This window comes from Nansenia antarctica (assembly GCF_963989245.1).
Source record: "Nansenia antarctica genome assembly, chromosome: 12".
NCBI classification, from domain to species: domain Eukaryota; kingdom Metazoa; phylum Chordata; class Actinopteri; order Argentiniformes; family Microstomatidae; genus Nansenia; species Nansenia antarctica.
In genome coordinates this window covers 10216676-10239804 of record NC_137682.1, presented here as the reverse complement: position 1 = coordinate 10239804, position 23129 = coordinate 10216676, and the positions used below count along the sequence as shown (strand labels likewise).

General features: G+C 47.1%; 1 protein-coding gene across 1 annotated transcript in view; it reads left to right on the top strand.

Annotated features, from left to right (window-relative positions):
- LOC308168315 (activin receptor type-2B-like) overlaps positions 1–23129 on the top strand; it is a gene marked incomplete at its 5' end in the record, with an annotated part of 37565 nt that overhangs the window by 6522 nt on the left and 7914 nt on the right. Inside the window, one exon of the mRNA XM_080542862.1 lies at positions 21030–21237. Within this exon, the coding sequence (XP_080398988.1) occupies positions 21030–21237 (208 nt within the window). The remainder of the gene's footprint in view (positions 1–21029; positions 21238–23129) is intronic.

Here is a 23129-nt window from a genome sequence, read left to right as displayed (position 1 = left end):
CTGTTTGAGTGTGTACTGTGTGTGTACTGTGTATGCATCTGCAGGCTATAGTATTACACTGTGTCTTTTATGTATTCGTTTGTTTACTCCTTTCGTTGGATACCTATTGTCTCTGGTCTTGTTTTTTTTTGCTAAGCCGAAGCATTATAATAGGCTACAGTAACAAACTGTGGGTAATCAAATCCTGGCCTAGTTAAGTAAAGGACATTCGAGGCTCAGTGGCTCTACCACAGATTAGGCAGGAAGAGGTCGGTTTCCGAGGGACTCAGGTGCAGTAAACAGAGATGGATCTTAAAGCCTTCAGCAGAAGATAATGGGCCAGTTTCACAGACAAGGCTTAAGCCTAATCCTGGACTAAAAAGCATCTTCAATGGAGATTTTACATTGAAAGTGTGATTTAGTCCAGGACTAGGCTTAAGCCTTGTCTGTGAAACCGGCCCTATGACAGCCAATGAAATTGTGTTCCACCGTTTTAGAGGGCCAGGGCAGAATTAAATTGTCACATTTATAGCCTCAAATTGCCCAAAGGGGGGGGGGGGGAGTTAGGACTCAAACAAGGACTTTAAGGCCCAATCCCATTTCTTGTTTTTATGCCTATCGCTTTTTGACTTTCCCCTCGGAACAGAGTTACAAGGGAACAGAGTTACAAGGGAACAGAGTTACAAGGGGTAGTGGTTGAAATCTTCCCCTATGAAATGGGACAACCCTTCAAGACCTTGATATGTCATCTGTAGAATCGTAGAACAGCATGGACACTCTGATTCGTTCAGATAAGTTTCACGTTATCAATCGATCAAACAAGTCATCAAATAAAAAAGAAGAATGCTTCATTACCACTTACCAGGCCACTTCATGACAGAATAGTGGTGCTCTGTAGGCTAGAAACCCATGCTCCTAGCCTACCAGTCTGCATGTTAGATCACTCGGCGATTCCCTGGTTGCACGATCTAACTATAACTACTAGATCTACTATAACTGAAAGCGGCAAGTAACAGGCACGTAACATCCATATGCTGTAAATAAATATATTTGACTACCAGCAAGACACCGGAGCACTCGTATCTATAACAAACGCAGAGATTGTATGAGCCCTGGCGTCAGTCCAATGGAAGCGTCAAGCACAGCCTTTCCATAGAAATACATCGCTCCCTGTCTAACGTTATATCTAACGTTACATGTTTTAAGGCTGATCTGTGCATGATAGTGCTGCATTTTGACATAGGCTAATTCTTATCGCATTTCCCCCTGTTGAGCTGTATAGCGGTACTTATTAAAGTGAAGTGCTCTTATGACACTTAACTCCTCCTACTGTCCCGCCTCGCTCCAGGTCTGTTGTGTATAATGGAGAAGCGTATCCTACCCGTACTGTACTTTCAAATGCGTGCTGTGCCGAGCCGTACCGGTCTGGTCAATGGAAAAGCGCTAATAGAGTAGGGTTTCCATGTCATTACTTGCTAGCTTCCTCCTTGATAACTTACTATATATAGCTAACACAGCTAGCAACAAAGATTCAATGATTTGGTGCCAAGTTTGACAAAAGGGACTTATGCCGGCGAGCAGTCACAGTTGTCGGTTGATGTATTGTATTGTATTGTCAATTAAATTATCCAGCCAATGTTATTTCTCAGGCTAACTGGCCATCTGCTGCACTACTGGGCCTTGTGCTAACCCGGGAATGCCATTGCATGTTTGTAAAGGCGCAACACAGGATTGTTATGGCATTTAGCTCATGTGTGAACGGCGAAAATACTGGCGGTCCCGGGTTGGGATTTCATGTAAATGAATTGTCAGCAGAGTTTCAAAGGTATAGGCCTATAATAATATACCATACCATCTACCCAGTGGTGTGCCGTCAGGGCCAGCAAGGCCTTCTCTGCTGGCCTAAACATCATCAGAATATACATTTAATTTTTATATTTTTTTTCTACAAATATGTATTAAATTATTCCCGTAGTCTATTCTCTTCATTTCATAGCTTTCCTCTTGGTTGCGCTGCTTCCAGACATTTGGAGGGCTGGCCTTTAGCTTTTATCCAATCAAATTCAGCCATAATGTGTTGCCAGGGTACCAAGAAATCTGCCCGCCTGCAGATTCAACAGTGGCGCGAGTACAGATTGTAATTTAAAGTGAGCGAGAAAAGACTGTGGCGTGCCGTGGTCAGTTCTCGAGTTGGCAGCAAATCCAAGCAAATCCGACGAAGGGGCCTTCTGGATGGCGGAGCACCTGATCAGCCCCTTCACGTCTTTTGATTGGATACAAACTATTGGGAGGCGGAGCTAACACACTGAAACTTGATCTCGCTAATTTGTGTAGATGGAAGGTGTTGTTCTACAAGCCGAACCCCGATGTTAGCGACGATATCCATGTAAAAGGACTTATTGGTGGAACTGATCAACTGTACAACAGAGTCATTGAAGTCTTCTTGAGGAAAGAAAGGAGGATGGATTTTGTGTTCAAATAATCAGTTGTTTTGGTGAGTACAAAGCATTTAATGTTTTCTGCAAGAGATGTAGACATACGGAGCGACCCTGGGGTCCATAGAGATATGTGTGTTGTGTTGCCTGGCTCAGTTGTGTGAGTAAGTGGGGCTTCAATGCGATCTTCTAACCACTTCCCGGGCTGCTACCATGGAAAACGACACACCCCCGTGACCGTATGAACACGAGGAAGATAACCATCCTTAAATGGAACCTCGAAACGGTTCTCCTATCGAGATCGACAGACCGCAACGTTCGGGAAATAACTGACGCTTTCGTTTTCATGCAATGAATTGAATACACCCAGACAAGGTGCCGCTATAATAACAATGGCAACGCCCGGTTATACTGCGTTTCTGTCTAAATGTATAGTTTCTAGAGCCATGGCGTCATAATGATGGTATTAAGAGGTGGAATAATTCAGGTAGGACATCCCTGAAGGCCTAGGTGTGAAATGCACCGCCCGCCACTGCATCTACCGCATCGCGCAGCTACATTTAGCGCAAGCTACCACCCGTCATTAACCCGGTAAAAAGCTCTGCTACCACCTGTCAATGAGCCACCAGACAGGGAGTGACTAGGTTCCTGACAGCAGTGGGCACCGTAGCTTGTTCCACCAGCGGGTTGGCAGGACGATGAGAAGCCGTGGGCAGCTCGACCGCTGCAAACCCGCAGAGCCGGTGGTGCCAGTCGGCCAGCAGAGGTGGAGGAACAGAGTGAACGGGCAGGTGTGTGGAGGCTGACCATTGCTTGCATGTAGCAAGGGGTAGTTTCCTTAGCTGCCGGGTAGGCGAGCACAAGGGTCTTAACCTAATCGGGAGCCGGTGAAGGGCGTGGAGGAGAGGGGAGAATTTGGGGAGGTTGAACACCAGATGGCCGTCTGGATGAGCTGCAGAGGTCGTTTTGTAAGTAAGTAAGTAAGCTAGCTAGCTACGGTTGGAAATGAATTGGTATACAGTTATGGAATTCATCACCACTTTGGCTGATGTGATGATGTGATGGCTTTTACATAATGTGATGTGATGTGGTTCACAAAAATCACTTTCATAGCATCTCCAACCACACACTCTTAAGGCGTTTATTATAGCAATTGATGACGTTGTGACAAAAAAAACGTTGCTATTTTCCGAGACCCCGGTTTTCCGGTTAACCGTAAAACAGTCCAACCCTAGTGTGTGTGTGTGTAGCAGCTCATTATTCACTCTTTCCCGTCCTGCTCTATGACGGTGGGGTTTTCACATGGAGATGATGGTGGCAGACGCTTGCCTGGTCTCCTCCTGCCTCCGTGTCCAGTTGGAGGAATGCACTGTTTAATGTTGACTTTCAGACTCGTCTCTGCTGACCCAGCCCCAGCTGTCGCAGACCTTCAACACACACAGGCACAGACGCACACACACACACACACACACACACACACACACACACACACACACACTCCTGTTTGACTGTCACTTAATGTCACTTATGTCTATATTATCATGGCTTGAGTGTGTTGCTGCTGCGGTGGTAGTGAGAGCAGGTGAAGTCAGTCCATGGTCGGAGCATGTTGATGGAACACACACAGACTGGGGTTGGGGCTCCAGGCTGAGGGGAAGGGGGAGTGGTTCAGGCACAGAAGAGGAAGAGGCTTGGGTTGGGGGTAGGGGGGGGAAGCAGCTTTAGAGTGAGAGTGGGGTCACAGGGGGCCATGGTTTTGTCATGGTAAACCACAGACTTGACCAGCTGCTGTGAAGAATGCCCAGGACAATGGCTGTCTACCGCGACTGCATGGGAACAGGACGTCCTCCTGGGACAGACACCGAACACTTCAACCACATCAGGAGAATGAAGACATAGACATTTCTTTTCGGTGATTAGCCTGTTTATTGTGACGCTTATATCGCCCTGAGCTTCATCTTGACGTAGAGTAAGCAGTGTTCAAGGTTCCACAGCGTCAGTGTGTAAGAGTGAGTGAGTAAATGGTAAAATGGTAAATGGACTGACTTATATAGCGCCTTATTCCAAAGCGCTTTACAACGGCCTCTCATTCACCCATTCACACACACGTTCACACACCAATGGCGACAAGCTACCATGTAAGGCGCCGGCCCGCTCATTGGGAGCAATTTGGGGTTCAGTGTCTTGCCCAAAGACACTTCGACATGTGGCCTGCCGGTGCTCGGACCGCTGATCTGCCAACATTGCGATCATTAGAAGCCGGCACTACCTCCTGCGCCACAGCCGCCCGAGTAGGCAACAAAAGAATAGTGTGATCTTTTTTTACCCACACCGTCTTGTCGATGGGCTGAGCAAGTCCTAGTTTTCAACTTTTGCTGAGACTAAATCATATGTTCATGTCATACGAGTCTCTAGTTGATATTTTCGCCACTCACTCCTCCTCAGTCAACCCGTGCTGAGGGACCTGGGGCTTCTCTCTCTCTTCTCTCACTGATGCTCTGCCTCGGTGCATTGTGGGTCTATTGTTTCCAGGGCCTTTTCTTTCTACTGCCACAGAGGGCAACAGTGATTGACGGCAACACGTCAAGCTCATATTATACTGTCACTGTCAGACGGACAGCCGTGTATTCAGACCCCAAATGAAGGCTGTGTCTGCCTGCTAGAATAGATTGGGGGTGGGGGGGGGGGAAGCTCTAGAATAAGTTATCATATCCTGTCTGGTTGGTGCACCAGCTGACTGCCTGTGGCCATGTTTATGTCCAGAGTTACCGGTAAGCGTACTGTAGGCCTATGTTGTGTTGTGGTATGTCGGCTACCTCTCACTCTTTGTGTTGCTGTCCTTCAGCTCACGTGGGTCTTGTGAACGTCAGTGAATAAGTTGCTGCAGTGTGCACGAATGCACGAATGCACGCATGCACCCACTCTCTCTCTCTCTCTCTCTCTCTCACACACACACACTGCAGGTTGTACTAGCTTGATTGAATGCCCTCAAAATGTCAGTCAGGACATGACCTTGAGGAACACAACAATACAATGCCAAATTGGCAATGTGCTGAGCGTTTCCGCCACCTCCACCTCCTCATGAGTGTTTAGCCCCCCCCCCTCCCCCATGACCTATATACAGAGACTCCACTCACACATGTGAACCCCCAGCGTGTCAATCTCAAGGTGTACTGTACCATTGTTGTTGCTGCCACGGAGGCCTTTAATAGCTTTCCTTTCACTCCTCTGTGATATTTTGCATACATGTGTGTTGTGATTCTGTCTTCTGCGTTGCGTGGGCCAGGTGAATAAATAGTCCCATGAGGTAATAATAAAGTTGTAAAAAGAGATGTTTGTATGAAGTGGGTTGAACTTAATGTCACAGTACAGAGATGACTATGATAGGATGGTGGAATAATAAATAACCTAGGATTGAATCTTTAATTAAGCACTATGACTGGGCGTAAGTTGATGAGTGAGATCCGAAGTGTGTGTTAGTTCTGGGTTGGAACAAAAGCATGCACTCCCTCCAGGAGTTGAGTTTGAAAGCACCAATTGGATGGCTTGGCTTGTTAGTCTGTTATAATCCCTCTCTCCTCTCTCCTCTCCTCTCTTCTTCCTCCTCTCCAACAGCAAAATGACCTTAGAATCCCTCCCTCCCTCGCCTCGTCTCTCTCTCTCCAGTTCTTTATTGGCAGGCCCCAGCGTTCTCTCTCTCGCTCCCTCTCTTAGACATATCCCTGCCCTCGATTATAATTATTTTTGTCGTGCTCTGTGGTTACGCGGTCGAGTTGTGGTTGGTGTGTTGCCAGTGGTCTATAAATAGTGTTTGTGTTGGAGCGAATATCTGAATGAGGGGGAGAGGCTCGCTCAGCTCAGCGCAGCACAGAAGGAAAAGCCCTTTTTGGCATCCAGCTGGCAGCCTGCCAAGGCCTGGCTGAGAGCAGCTAGCAGCGTTGCTGAGTGGGTTTGGAGGTGGCAAAGTAAAAAGGAGTGAAGAGCTGTTGTGTTTTTGTCAGTTTTGAATGAATGAATGGGAAGAGGAGTTGTAGGTCAGACAGAGTCATGCTATAGTGACACGTAGCCTACATTATATGTCTGCTATAGGCTGAGATGCTCTGTAGCCTAGTTCTTCTCCTGGTTGCCTTGGTGAGCTGGGTGGTATATCTTCCGGTATCTTCATTGTTGCAGTTGTCAGGTTTACCTCCAGCAAGCAGATCTTATTTCTTCACTGAATTAGGACGGGCTTAACTGCTAAAGCAATAGGCGGTGTCATCCTCATAATGATGGGCCTCATCGCGTACGTTGGACTACAGCTGTCAGGAATAAAAAAAAAAAATCAGGTATGGCATATCTTATCTAAATCTGATGTCAGGATAAAGCAATTCATTTTCCGATATGAACATTTTGTAATGTCCACTCATAACAAAAATGGAATCGTTTGAAAATGTGGTGTGTCTATTGTTCATTCATTATCAAGTTAATTGTTTTGTTGATGAATAACCTGTGCATATCATTTGGTGATATAGCCTCCAGCCATATGGTAGTTTTAGTTTGTTTTTAGTGTGTCTGGGAGGAGCTTTATGATGCATTATGACCATATCCGTACCATTAACAGACTTTGTGGGCATCAAATGCGCATAGCTATACATATGCTAATTAAAGTCCTTGTGGGGTTATGGATGCGGAATATAGACCAGCCTGATGGGTCTTCATTATAGCACACACCAGTGGACCTGGGTTGTCTGGGTTTACAGATCCTCCCAGTCTTTGAAGGGCAGGACTCCAAAGTCTTATGCCGGTTTAATGTGAATACATCTAGAGGGTGAAGAGGACACATCGAAGACCTGCAGAACCCTCCTGAGAATCCTCTTCTCTCTGTGTGTGTGTGTTACAAAGGGCACATCTGGCAACATAACGCTATGGCGGATATCTGAAGTGTTTGTCCTTGATCAAGCCACGATCACACACTGCACTCCTTTTAGTCGGAGTAGACATTTGGGTCAAAAACATGTGGTGGAGTAACGCTGCAAAGCGTCCACACCATCGAAAAAACAATGGAAAGAAAGACCCAGCCGCTTTGAAAACAAAAAAACACCCAGTGTGAGCCTACAGTAAAAGGTCCAGGGTTAAAGTTAATTCTCATTTCTCTTAGTTAAAAAGAGCCTTGTGTCTGGACCTTTCCAAGCATGGCCAAGATAGTGACTGGGAAGGAGCTTGTCGTCGTAGTTGACACAGCAGCATCTGTTGTCATTGTGAAGACTAGGGTTGGGTACCGAAAATCGGTACCGGTAGGTACCGGTTACTTTACATTCGGTATGTACCCGTACCGAATCGCAAAGGAGATTTCGGTGCCTCATTTCGGTACTTTTCTATCTCGCGATGTCACATCGCCTGTTAAATTTCCACTCAGTGAAAGCAGCGAGTACGGAAGGATAACGAGAAGGTTGCTAATAGCAACTTCCGCTAGCGGGTTGGCGTAACGCGACGCTCGACTTATGGGTGCGTTCCGTAAACTTGTTCTGGAATTCTGATCACCACTCGTGGAATGCCTTCTGTCCAATCAAATGACTTGCTCCCCTTATGACGTCGGGCCCAGTGTGCGCTGCGACGCTCTCAGAGCGAGTTTACGAACGCAAGCCTTTGATTGGACAGTGCACTCCAGGATTCGACGCGTCTGTTGATGACGTTGTGCGGATGTGTGGCTGCGTCTCTGCGAGGAGGACAACATGATCGGGGATCTCTTGATATTCGGGTACTGTCCTTATCCTACTACTGTGTCTGAAAAATCAATCGTCATGTATCATGGACTAGAGAGGGGGAGGGGAGTAGTAGTAGCTGAGCGGCAACAGAGTTTGGATTTTGACGAGGTGGAGGGCTCCAGTTTATCAGAGTTATATCTCCTCTTGGTTCTGGGGGCTATGCAGGCCTCTTCACTAGATCCCTTTTCTAAGAATATTCTGATGTCCTTGAGGGGCTGCCGAACAAGTGTGTACTCGTATTCGACATCAGTACCAACGATAGGCACCCCCAGCTTAATGGAGTCCCCAAGGCTCAGGAGTTTTATTTTCATTTATTTTAATTTGAGTGTATATTTAACTAATATATATTGTGCCTCAGCAATAAAAAAGTGAAAAGCTGTTTAATGTTGTCGACCGTGTTATTATTATATATATATATATGTCATTTTAAAAAATCAAAAGTACCGAATTAAGTACCGTTTTGGTACCGGTACCGTTTTTAAAGTATCGGTTAGGTACCGGTACCGGATAAAACCCAAACGGTACCCAACCCTAGTGAAGACGGCAGCCTATTCACAGTGTGTGGGAGACGTGACCTTGAGACCCTCTCTCTGGCTAAGATCTTTCAGTCTGCTCCCCATTCATTCAGGGATCTGGAGGGCTTAAAATATAGATCTATCACCATAGCGATGAGACTAACTGTCAGTTAAGATAGCGAGAGGATGAAGGTTATGTGAGCGCGGCGTGTCAATCTCCAGTCATTCCGTCATGTCATAAAGGTTCAGACATGTACCATATTGTTTCTAACGTCAGAATGATTGATTCCGATTCTCTCAGCACAATAACCTCAGCAGAGATGCAGGTAGGGTGGGAATGATGAGAGTGCATCAGATCACATCCTTGTAGTTGTGGAATCAGTTTGGACTGTCGGGCACACATTGTATATATTCCGATCTCTTGTCAGTGTACATTAAGCCAGACCACCGAAAGCACCTACGGTTGCCTCCCTCCAAGATCAGTGGTCGCCTGCACGGCATGCACGCGTTGACTCAAACTTTGGGTCAGGTGGTGAGACAAATATTAGTGAAAACTGTGTAGGCTATAGGCCAAAATAAATCCAGAAATAAATCCCTTGTGTAATGTATATCCTCGGCTATCATAATCAAATATTAGGCTAAGCATCCAACTGCGACCTGAAAAAAATAATAAGAACAGCATTAGAACAGCATTAACAGAACAGCATGGGTTGCGTAATCAAGAAACGTCTACTCAGTAGAAACGTCTACTTTTTCCTGGGACAAAATGAGGCAAAAATGAAATACAAAGTAAAGAATTATTCTCTTTACATAAAAGCTAAGGCCCAATCCCGATTCCCTTCCCTACGGCTCGTTTTGGAGTGCCACTCGCTATGGAGCCAAGGCCTCTGAACAGAGCCACAAGGCGTAGTGGTTGAAATCTTTCCCTATGAAATGGGACAACCCTTCCAGGACCCTGATACGTCATCAGTAGTGTCATAGAAAAGCACTTACCCTCGCGATTCATTCAAAACTTACGTTTCACGCTATCAATCGATCAAACAAGTCATCAAATAAAAAAGAACAATGCTTCATTATCAGACCATGACAGAATAGCGGTGCTCTGTAGTCTATCAACCTGTGCTCCTACCCTGCCAGTCTGCACTGATATAGGACAACAGTGCAACAACTTCGAGGCTGAACTTTAGTTAGCCTAAATTTCCGGTGTGATATGCCATCAAAGGGGGGAAATACAACATGGAAAAATGCATGACTATAATGCACAAATCAGCCTTAACATATGTAACGTTAGATAGATAACGCGCTCCATATGGTCAGGGAAAAGCCTAGGTATAAAGAGCCTAGCCAGCCTTTATGTTAGAAACCAGTGTTTTGAAGTTGGGTGAGTGTATAGGAAGACATCCAGCTCAGTGGTGTCTTTGAAAAGACTGACAGATCGATAGAGAGAGAGCTTTCACACACTGATGCCTCAGAATCTTGTATTGGAGTTTTCTGTATTTTCAATCTTTTTCTTTTTCTTCAAACAGCAAAGACTCATCTGTAGCTCTCTCTCGTCTTTCGCCCAAGGCAAGCCTGGACCTGTGTTCTATAACGCGGAGAAACACATAAGCTACTTGAAAATGACCTTACGTATTATGTTGCCGTGAGGACTAAACAAACAGTCTCATCTCTGCCTCCGCTGTCCATTTCATGGAATGGAATGTTGGAATTATTCATTATGGGAAAGGTATTTAACCGTAACTAAGCTTAATACGCCTTAACTTGAATAGGCTTATAAACAATAATGCCCCAAAAAGGAAATGCCGCAACAAAACATAACGTGTCCGCATGGAGGTCTCTGAGGAATGGGGAGTGCCTGGTCTTATAGCCCAACCACCAGGTAAAGGCAATTCTGCTGATCAGTCAGACTACTGTGTAGGTGTGTAACGGTACGCGACTACGCGTATTCGTACCGAAATGTTTCGGTACGGGTCCTTCGGTTTGCGTCCGTACCGAACAAATGCAGCTTTACCCACTGCATGTGCAGAACTCAGCCAGTATGCATGTGCACACGGTGAGATTGTTAGTAGGCTACAGTAGACTGACTGGACTGAACCTGGGCTCATCAGTACCAATGTTCTCTGGTTCTGAACCTGGGCTCAGCAGTAGGAATGTTCTCTGGTTCTGGGCCATTCATATCTCTCCAGCCCCACAACAGTATCCTGTGTTGTTGCTTGTGCTTAAGTAACATCCCTTTTCTGAACAGACTACTGACGACATTAGAGCCCAGTTAACACTACCTACTTCTGTAGGAACCGCCTGCAACAGTTAAGGCCTCCTCATCCTCTCTGCTCTGTCGCTACACCTCCCCGTCCCTCCTTCTCATCCTTGTCAGATGTGCAGAGCAGACATTGAACTCAGGCCTGAGTAGAAAGAGTGGACAGGGGGCGCTTAGGTGGCGTAGCGGGTTAAGCGCTGACCATGTACCGCTGGGCTCCCGGTTCGATTCCAACCGCGGACATATCCTGCATGTCATCCCTCCTCTCTCTCTCTCACCCATCCTTCCTGTCTAAATCTTCACTGTAACTGTCAATGAAAAATATGAGTGGGACTGCCCCACTCAGAAAAAATAACTTTAAAAGAAAAAAAGAAAGAGTGGACAGCTGTTCTGTTGAATGGATCTGCTGCCCTACTCGGAGGAACTATAAGAACAACACACTACAGCTGGATAGAAAGGTGCAGTGTTTACGGTTACGCAAAGGCTCGTGTCATCACGTGTTTCTGTAAGGATTTGTAAACAACTAAAAGGCTTGTTTGCTGGGGAAGTGGAGCATGCGTGTGCAACAGGACCCGAGAGATGGTGAACTATGCCTGGGCCGAGGAAACTCTGGTGGATGTCTGTAGCGGTGTACTGAAATTTATTTTTAACCGCTTTTACACGGTTTTCTTGTGTGATTTCTCCTAGAAGGTTTACGCTTGGGACATACACCGCCGACCTCAGCAGCGTGTGTGTGTGCGTGGCGGCGTTGCTGCGGCTCTCACACTTGCACTGTCTATATACAGACAGCGTTTCTCCTGCGGAGCTGCTACTGCCAGCCCTATATTTGTACATTGAGTTTGCCTTTGATAATGGCCATCATCAATAATATAATCTTTCATTTCACTTCATTATAAATTGTTCTGGGTTCAGTCTCTGCTGTCATTCATCCTTAATGAGTGGTTCTAAAAGTGAAATGGTTATAACCAGAAAGCAGTCACATCTTTTATGTTTACCCTTGTTTAGAGCATGGGTAAACATAAAATTATAGCATGGCTAATTATAGCCTACGTGGGGTCAATATGACTATCAACAGATAATTTTTACTGTGCGCAGCGCACAGAAAACATAGACGAGATTCCGACTCTCTAGATGGCGTGCCACTGCAGCCAGCGTGAGACACGCTTGAGACGCGCGGCTTAAGCGGGCTGTGTGTCTGCTCTAACCTGTTAACATGGGCCGTGTGTCTGCTCCAACCTGTTGACATGGACCGTGTGTCTGCTCTAACCTGTTAACATGGGCTGTGTGGCTGCTCTAACCTGTTAACATGGGCCGTGTGTCTGCTCTAACCTGTTAACATGGGCCGCGTGTGTCTGCTCTAACCTGTTAAGATGGGCCGTGTGGCTGCTCTAACCTGTTAACATGGGCCGTGTGTCTGCTCTAACCTGTTAACATGGGCCGTGTGTCTGCTCTAACCTGTTAACATGGGCCGTGTGTCTGCTCTAACCTGTTAACATGGACCGTGTGTCTGCTCTAACCTGTTAACATGGGCCGTGTGGCTGCTCTAACCTGTTAACATGGACCGTGTGTCTGCTCTAACCTGTTAACATGGACCGTGTGTCTGCTCTAACCTGTTAACATGGGCCGTGTGTCTGCTCTAACCTGTTAACATGGGCGCCGAAATGAAACGCACACACGCTGCTGAGGTAGAGGTCGGCGGTGTGTCCCAGGCTTTAGGCGGGCTGCCTAAGCCTTTTCAATGCAGGAAAAACCCTGCATCATACACTACACTATATTAGGGGTGTAATGGTACCAACATTCTTCGGTACGGGTCCTTTGGTTCAGTAAGGCAAGGCAAGGCAAGTTTATTTGTATAGCACATTTCAACAGGTGCTTTTCAAAGTGCTTTACATATAGCATTAAAAGAAATACAGAAAAAGAAGGATAAGGCCTAGCCTTACCGAACCGAAATGTTTGTGTACCGTTATACCCCTACACTATACACAAATACATGCTAGGCCTATTCATTGGGCTAGGCGGGAATGCTCACTGAGGCACGATATTCATTAACCAGGATGTCGCCTTCCTTTTGAAGCCACCCAGGGGGGTTGTTCTGACAGGCAAAGGCAGACTATTCCACTCAGAGGCTCCTGAAGATAATAAATTACCTTTCCAGGCCCGTCAGCCTTTTCAGGCTTCTGAATCTGTGTACACACACACACACATTAGCTATCCTAGCTCTAGTGTTGTGGTCGAGTCTTTAACACAGGTCAGTAGTCAGAGCTACATACTGTATAGGCCTACATGTTTTGACATATTACCGGTAGTAGACATGTCATAGGGATGCAATTTTCCACATTGTTTTATTTTCCTTTAATGGTACCTAGGTAGAGGTAGAGGTGAAAACACACACACACACGCACACACACACAGTAGCATGACTGACCTCCTACAGTGACCCGCTTACCTCTAAAGGAAGTGGCTGTCTCAGACCAGGAAGTGGTAGAGCATCTGCCAAGAACAACTCAGGAGCCTCCCCACTTCTACGACAGGGACGAGCAAGAGACTCCTCACGCCAGGTGTGTGCGTGCGTGCGTGTGTGTGTGTGTGTCTACTTGGCCAGGACCAGCTGGCCAGGGCTCAACACAACAAAGGAGCGCATGAGGTGGGTGTAGGAGTGTGTCCTGTGCCAGGGAGGCAGCAGAGTGGAGTGCCAGGGAAGCCCGGACTTTATGGAGCACTTTATGTCACAGCCAGAGAGAAGAGAGAGTGATAGCGAGAAGAGAAAGAGAAAAATGGAAACTGATTTTTTTTTGTCTCTTGGTCTTGGAGTTGTCTACATTTAGCTTGGGAAACTGTACCTATACAAGATATCCACCACTCAGTGTATTTAACTGTCCTTTGTTTTACAACGAATAGGCCTACCTTTAACATGGAAGCATTCATGTCCAGATAAAGGCCTGTAACAATTTGTAGTAGTAATTGATATTCACTTTACTATTAGCTCTACCAAGCCTTAGTGATTGTGTCTTAACTATGTGATGATTCAGCAACAATCCCATAGGACCCTACCCTGCGGACCCTACCCTACCTATCCCAACAATCCCATAGGACCCTATCCAGAGGCTTCAAAGCCTTAGCCGGCAGCTTGCTCTGTTCTGGTCCATTACCTGGAGCTAACCTCTGACAGCACTCAACGCTCTGAACCCTCCTCCCCCTGTCCATATATAGCCTGCAGCCATTTCGCAGGTTGGGTCTGCAGAGACTCTGGTCTACTGAGGTGGGCGGGTCTCTCCACGGGGGGGGGAGGGCCCTTCTTCTCTTCCCTCAAGACCAGTTCACCTCTCATCTCATCCCTGCAGCAGTCATCAAAGGACATTCCTGATGAGCTATCTATGGACGGGACGTACCGTAGGGCTCCAGTGTAGCAGAGGTCGTCTGTCATGTACTGTGGCACCAAATCAGCAGGTGATCCAAAAAAACGAGAGTTGAATACCTCCGCACGTTTTCTTGTAAGCCGCCGACGCCGTCGTAACATCTTGAACACACTGTGTTTAAGGCTGCGTGTTTAAGGCTCGAGTAGCCTAGGTCATCGACGACTGGCTCTTTGGGATCCTCAGGGTTTGGTCAATGTAAATGGTTAATTTACAGACTTATATAGTCGCCTTATTCCAAAGCGTTTTTTACAACGTCCTCTCATTCACCCATTCACACACCGATGACGGCGAGCTACCACGCAAGGGAGCCGGCCGGCTCAAAGGGGAGCAATTTGTTTCCCCATAGCCCCATATGGTGACCTGGTGGTTTCATATCGAACCATTACAGTTCATTCTGTGCATTTTGATTGGTGCTGATGACCCAGCCGCAGGCGCCTGATGTGCAAATCACTGTGGTTTGGTTCTTCCTCTTCCTTTTAGAAAGACCCGCCATTGTGCTCCGGGAATGAAATAGCACCAATAAAGACACCCCGTTTTTGTTGTTGATGTTATGTTACGGCTCATTTGAGACTGTAAATGGGAAAGATGTGGCATGGGGATACATTTCATAGCATACGTGTAGTAGTAATCCTGAGGTAATTCATCTCCGCAAATTACACCCGAGGCCCTACTCGCCAATTCTAGTTCGGGAATAAAACGTGTGTTGTTTATTGGGGCTTGGGTCTCATTCAATGTGCCGTATTGTGATGATGTCATGTTCTGAGTTCTGAGCTGCTGTTGCGCAGAGAGCTAGAAACGTCAACGCTGCTCACAAGCCACAAGCTAGTGGAAGCGAGCGAGCGTGTGCAGACTGCTGCTGTGAGCCACAAGCTCTTTTGATGTGGTCCAGACCGCCATCCCAAACCCCAAACCAGAGAACAGAAGTGATGACAGACAGACAGAAGTTATGTGTATCCAACATAATCTTTCTGTCTCTTGTCTCTGTGTGTGTGTGTGTGTGTGTGTGTGTGTGTGTGTGTGTGTGTGTGTGCCTCTCTTTCTCTTTTACTCCCTTCCCCTCTCTCTGGATCCAAAGTAAAGATTAGGCCTGCCGCCTGCATACAGAACTCCAGTTAGCCTGAGGCTAGCCAATTAGCACAGTCAACAGCCCCAACAGCACGAGAAGGTGACCTCATGCGTACACACTAAGCTTACGAGCTCTGGTTTTTCATTCCCAGGCACGTCTGTCTCGCAAAACACACACCACCACCTCACCTCACCTCACCTCTCTTCAGGGTTTTTCTATCGCTCTTACATTTACATTGTTTGGCATTTAGCAGACGCCTTTATCCAAAGCATCTTACAACACATACATTTTGTCTAAGTAATTGAATCATCTTATCCGTCATCGCAAGAAAAAGTAATCGATGATTGGGTCAGAGGCCACTGGAAGTCAAAATGCTAGAATTATTATTTATTTTTTGTTCATTATTTACAGTAGAGAAACTACAGGGGGGTAGAGGGGGACGGTTTCAGGAGGGGCAGTTAAGGTATAGCCTGAAGAGATGGGTCGTCTTCATCTATGGTGGAAGAACACCCATTCTTGTCTATCCCTGACCAAACAAACCCTCTCTGTCATTTAATGACTCTGTGTGTTTACATAGCTAACAGCTTCTGAGGCTTGTCAAGAAAACCTACATTTGCGGGGAGTGTGTTGAAGGGACTGCAGTGTGTGTCTGCGGTCTACCAGCTCTGGTTCTAATTACAGAGCGGGGTCCTTGTAAGGAATGTTGGATCAGTGCAAGAGCTTTGGCCTCACTCTGTTTCTGCGTGTGTGTGTGTGTGTGTGTGTGTGTGTGAGAGCTGAAGAACAGCAAGACAAAGTGCGAGAGGTAGCCCACATACTACAAGACACGTGCATGCGTGCACGTAGTATATGTGCATGCGGCGCACAGGCACACGGTAGTGTAGTCTGAGGCCGTTTATGGGCCGCATGAAATGACTTCCAGACTTTTCCTTTTATTTTTTCCTCCCCTCATCTCTCCTCATGTCATAGAGGCCCATCGCTTTTCATTGAATAACCTTCCACAGTTCAGGAGTCCCTGGTCAGATCAAGCTTACTTTGATGGCACGGATTTATTTTATTTTTTTCTTTAACAAACATGCGCGGTTCATTTCATTAATCATGATGTGATTACTAGATGTGTGACCGCCTGGTATGGTAGGACTAGAAAACAAGTCACATCACATCACTGATAGGCCTACTTCAAAAGCAAAAATGACCATATTTTGTTTTGAATCTCAGGCTACAAGTGTCCCAGCAGCATGCGTTTGAACCATATTCCTGAGCCTTTGTGATTGGTCAATAAACAACGGTGTCAGTGAGTCTCAGGAATCCTAGTGTTTTGAGGTAGACAGGATGCGAGCAGCTCTGGACATTGTAACTGTGGACAAGGACTTTGTAAATGCTGTGTGCGTGCGTTTAAACAGTTCTAAGTATCTTCAGAATCACTCCAAACCATCAGTCAAGCCAGTAGAATGTATGGTATGAGGAGAACCATTTACCTGAGTCTGGGGGGGGGGCGGGGGGGGCGGGGAAGATGGCGGCAGGGGCTATTTTAAGAGGAGCAGCCTCTCCATGAAGTGACCTGGGATTGGTGGTGTTACTGGCCCACTTTCGTACCGTGTGTGTGTGTGTGTGTGTGTGTGTGTGTGTGTGTGTGTGTGTGTGTGTGTGTGTGTGTGTGTGTGTGTGTGTGTGTGTGTGTGTGTGTGGTGTGTGTGTGTGGGTGTGGGTGTGACTGCTGATAAACAGAGACAGGTCACATTTTATCTAGCTTGGTGAATATCAGGAATGTAAAAGAAATATGCCTCAGACAGACAGAAGTGTGTGTATGACCTCTTGATTGTTTTGAAATTTCTATACCTCCCCTCTCTCATCCATCCATCCATCCTGTCTTAATCTGTCCATTCATCCATCCAATCAACCAACCAACCAAACTAACCGACCCAGGGCTTGACATGAAGCTTTTTCAGCTCACTCCTCAGGGAACTCCTCTGTCCAACTCAATAGAAAACATCTCACCCTCTTAGCCGTCAAATAAAGACTTTATTGATGCTACCTATCCAGATGTGCTACTTAGCTGTTCCCACAATCTTGGGCTCTGCACCCATACATCTATGCAACCTTTTTGGCTGATGGTGAGCAATATTCTTTTGAAAGATTTTGCCTTTTGACCTGCAGACATGTAAATATTTGCATGTACACACTGGCTTGGCTGCAGAATGTAGAAATGAGATGATAATGGCATGCACAGCGTGTGTTATCTGTAAGCAAACGTAGCTAGTGCTAGCTCGTTATAACGCGTGTATGTCATATTGCAATAATAAAGCGCAAAGAAAGAATACTTTGATTATTCTCTCCTTGATTAGAGAATTCCATGAACACACACCACACAGCAGGTTTTAAGGATACTTTGCTACTCTTTTCTTGTTTTATTTATTGTGTTTCATTGATTATTGATGCTTTGGCAATATTGTTGTAACATTCAAGCATGTTTTCAACATGCTCCCCATATGCTTACATTATAGGCTACATGGAGTGAGTAGTAGTGATGTAAAATAAATATTATATATATATATATATATATATATATATATATTTCTGTAGTGGGAGCATTATTTGTTAGAGGATATTGGTCTATCAAAATACGCTGCCCGTGAAATCTTGAATAAAGATGTTATATAATATATAATTATATTAGAGGCCGTCATCCTTTTAGCAGTCACTGCTGTATAACCCATACTCAAATGTTGGCATTACAGTAATGTTTGGGTCCGTGTGTCTCCAAACTGAGCTTTGATGGATGACCAAACTGTATTTTATTTTATTTTTTAACAGACTAGATGAAGGGATCTGGTACTACCATGCTAGAATGACCACAAGTCCCATAGCAGATATTCTACTAGAACAATTAGTTCCAGGAGAAACATACATTGTGGGCTTGCAAAGTCTTATTTTGGTTGCGGAAAAGGTTGGGAGCTCGGGAAAGATAGCGAGAAAGGGAAAGGGAGTATGGCAGGGAGAAGAGAGAGACAGAGGGAAGAGAAAGTGAGAGTGTGTGAGAGCGAGAGAGGAGATGGAGTGTGAGAGAGCGAAGGGGGAGGGAGAGAGAGAGAGAGCGTGGAGCTGTGTTTACTATACAACACAGGTTTGGCAGCACTGATGTATTTGAATGTCTGGTGAATTTTCCCATCCACAAGACACATTGAAAGAAAGTGAGATAGGTTGGTTGATTGCATAGATGAATGGATAGGTGAAAGAGAAGACGGATAGATGACAGAGAGGAGGTATAGAAAGATCAACACAATTAACTATTAAGAGCCAAATGAACCTCAGCCACACCCACCCCAACACAGGGAGCCTAATTTTTTGCCAATTTCATTTATTTAAATAGCCTATTTTAAATCCTTAATCGTCTTCGACCCAGAAACAGATGTCTTCTCATTCATGTCTGGTGGTGTGATTCATGTTTGGTGGTTGTGAGGATGCAAGAACCGCGGCCCTCCCCAACTCTACTCACTAGTATTACACACTGGGCTTGGTTTACTGGTTGTAATGGTTCCCCCCCTTTTTTTTTTTTTATACCACACCTACCATCACAAACATACAAACCAGGTTGTTTTTGATGTTGACGGTTTATGTTTTTCTGGTTATTTCCTCGTCCTCTGATGTTGTGAATGAAAGCGGTCACGGTGTTGCCAGCCAGCCAGCCAGCCAGCTAGCCACTGTTCTCCGGTCAGAACAGGCCACCTAAATGGGAAGAGGGGACAGACAGGGGAGACCAGAGGTAGCAACGCTGCTCCTCTGTGGCTCCCGGGCCGTTGGTGTGGAGCCTTGGTTGGAGTGCATACTTCCCTTTGTGCCCCTGACATCTGCTCTGGTCATTAGCCCCTGACGTCCCCATGGAAGCCGCCGGCGGAGCGACTCACTGAATGCAGATGAGGGTGGCTGTGGCTGCGGCCGACCAGCTAGCGTAGCTTAGCTTAGCATGCTTTTAGTATTCATCCCGTGGTATGGCAACGTGAATGCGGTGGTGGTGGTGTTGGCACCGGCTTCGCCAGGATTTTCTACAGGCTACACACTGTGTGTGTGTGTGTGTGTGTGTGTGTGTGTGTGTGTGTGTGTGAGAGTGAAGTAAGGGTGTGAATAGGGCTTTGTCTGGGGGAAGAGGCAACGATGATACACTACCACAATTTCCACAAGTTGCCAAGCAACCATAATGCACAGATTGGCAAGAACATCTGCCGCAGCCAGCGCTGCCAAATCAGTGTTGTATAGTAAACACAGCTCCACGCTCACTCTCCCTCCCTCGCTCTCTCTCTACCGACGTCTATCTCTATCCCTCTCTCTTTCTTTCCCTCCTGCCCTCCCTCCCTCGTTCCAGCAGAGAGCAGGAGGAAAAGGGAGCACCCTCCTTCCTGCTGCTCGAGGCTGCTCTTCTTCCCGAGGAAGCTGGCAGCATTTTCACACCGCTGGGATCATCTGCAACGGTTTATGTGTGAGGGAGTGTGAGTGTGAGTGTGAGTGAGAGTGAGAGTGTGAGAGTGTGTGAGTGTGAGTGTGAGTGTGAGTGTGTGAGTGTGTGTGCGTGTGCGTGTGTGTGTGTGTGAGTAGGTGAGTGTGTATGTCTGTGTGTGTGTGTGCACACACCTTGCTTTTAGCCCTAGAGAGAACTGCCAACGTTATCGATGAACAACACATGCTGCAGTGACTTCAGTGAGACGCCATGCTGCTGCCTTTACCTCAAAAGACCCCCTCACCACCCACCCAATCTCTCTCTCTCTCTCTCTCTCTCTCTCTCTCCGCCTGCCTTTAAAAAATACCCCCTCCCTCCTCCTCTCAATCCCTCTTTACCTTAAACGCCCTCTCACTCTCTCCCTCTAAGCCAGCCGTATCCAGCTCAGACATAGGGAACGGCTCCGCGGCTGTTTTGACAGAAAGAGGAACGCGTTTTCCACGCGTGGTGGGGATGGCGGTCTCCCGCGCTTCTATTTTCAGACACTGCAAAGCGGCGTGTCCTCACAACATCAAACACCCCCCCCCCTGCCACGCGGCACACCTCCTGCCTGGCACTCGCCACCGTGCCGCGGCGATGGCTGCTACCGAGCGGAAGAATCCCTCGCCGTAGAAACCAGACCTGACAAAACATTGTCCTTTTTTCTTATTTTCTTTTTGTTTTTTTCTGCTTTTATTGGGATAGAAAGAGACAGGAAAGAGATTGACAGGAATAGATGGGTGTAGGTGAAAGAGAGAGAGAGAGAGAAGGGGAAGGGGATGGGGCTTGGGGCTTGGGGGCTTGGGGCTTGGGGGGACAAGACAGGATGACAGGACAAGAGTTGTCGAGGGTCTGATTCAAACCGGGGGACCGTGGCGGTTTTTATGTGTGTTATGTGTGTGTCCTTTCTTCAAGCCCGTTGACACCCAACTTAGTAGAGATCTGTCACTCCTGATCTGTCGGCGTCTGATTCGCCTCATAAGTACAGTAGACGTTCTTTCTGATAGCAGCCAAAGTGTGGAACGACAGTGAGTTGTACAGTATTTGAGGGAGGATGTATAACCAAGGTGAACTGACTCCGTTTCAATCTTGGCTGACATGTCTCTCTCTCTCTCTCTCCCCCCCCCATCTCTCCCCCCTCACCAGGACCGAGCCATGGGGAAGTGGACACGCGGGAATGTTTGTTCTACAACGTCAGCTATGAGATCGAGAAGACCAACCACAGCGGCGTGGAGCGCTGCGAGGGGGAGAAGGACAAGAGGTCTCACTGCTACGCCTCGTGGAGGAACGTCTCCGGCACCATCGAGCTGGTGAAGAAAGGCTGCTGGCTGGACGACTTCAACTGCTACGACAGGTCAGGGCCCACACACACACACACGCACACACACACACACGCGCACACACACACACACACACACACACACACACACACACACACACAGTAGAACCGACCCGCTGTTTGTTCAGCTCGTCGTTGTGAAAAGTAATTTCCCTGATAGTTTTTTTTTGGAGCGTGCCATAGTAGGAAACACGTATGCACGCACACACCCATATAAACATGCACACGCACACACATATATGCACACATACGCTCACCCACAGACACAAATATGTGCCCGAACACACGCACACACACATACACAAACATGCGTGCACACACACACACACACGCACACACACACACACACAAATGCGCACACACACACAAATGCACACACACACAGTACGAAAGTGGGCCAGTAACACCACCAATCCCAGGTCGCTTCATGGAGAGGCTGCTCATCTTAAAATAGCCCCAGCCGTCATCCCCCCCCCCTCCCAGTCTTAGGTGAATGGTTCTCATACACACACCTTCTACTGGCTTGACTGACGGTTTGGAGTGATTCTGAGGATACTTGTTTAGACTGTAATCATGATAAGATTGTGTAGCCGGCAACGGTGTGGTAGTACAACTTGTTCCAGATGAATAAGCTCATTGCCTTAGGCTGTAAAATCTGTGCAGCTAGAAAGCACTGATAGTTGCTCGCTGTACTGTAGGTTTTTCCTGACCCTTATTGTTTGTCTTGTGTTATTTCCCTTTTTCTTATTTTTTGGGGGGTCTTTTTAATATTTGTCTTTACTTTCTGATTTGTTTCTTACGTCTTTATGTTATGATTGTTTTTGACACTTTGGCAATGGAAGCATTTGTTTGTTTTTGTTCATGCCAATAAAGTCAATTGAATTAAATTGAGAGAGAGAGAGAGAGAGAGAGAGAGAGAGAAAGAGAGAGAGAGAGAGAGGACACTGGAGAGTGACCTGCCATTGGCTACATCGCTGACACTGCACCATGCTGTGCTCGACCCCGGGGCCTCTCTGTCCCCCAGACCTCTCTGTCCCCCAGACCTCTCTGTCCTCTCTGTCCTCCAGACCTCTCTGTCCCCCAGACCTCTCTGTCCTCCAGACCTCTCTGTCCTCCACACCTCTCTGTCCTCCTGACCTCTCTGTCCTCCACACCTCTCTGTCCTCCTGACCTCTCTGTCCTCCTGACCTCTCTGTCCTCCTGACCTCTCTGTCCTCTCTGTCCTCCTGACCTCTCTGTCCTCCAGACCTCTCTGTCCTCTAGACCTCTCTGTCCTCTAGACCTCTCTGTCCTCCTGACCTCTCTGTCCTCCTGACCTCTCTGTCCTCTAGACCTCTCTGTCCTCTCTGTCCTCCAGACCTCTCTGTCCTCCAGACCTCTCTGTCCTCCTGACCTCTCTGTCCTCCTGACCTCTCTGTCCTCCAGACCTCTCTGTCCTCCAGGCCTCTCTGTCCTCCTGACCTCTCTGTCCTCCAGACCTCTCTGTCCTCCTGACCTCTCTGTCCTCCTGACCTCTCTGTCCTCTCTGTCCTCCAGACCTCTCTGTCCTCCTGACCTCTCTGTCCTCCTGACCTCTCTGTCCTCCTGACCTCTCTGTCCTCCTGACCTCTCTGTCCTCCTGACCTCTCTGTCCTCCAGACCTCTCTGTCCTCCAGACCTCTCTGTCCTCCAGACCTCTCTGTCCTCCATACCTCTCTGTCCTCCATACCTCTCTGTCCTCTCTCTCTCCTCCAGACCTCTCTGTCCTCCTGACCTCTCTGTCCTCCAGACCTCTCTGTCCTCCAGATATTTACTGGGGGTCAATCAGTCACTACTATGTTCTAATATCAAACCCAGTGTACCATTTAGAATGCGTGGCCAATCAGTTTATTTCTTTTTGGTGTGGGGGGGGGGGGGGCGGGTATTTT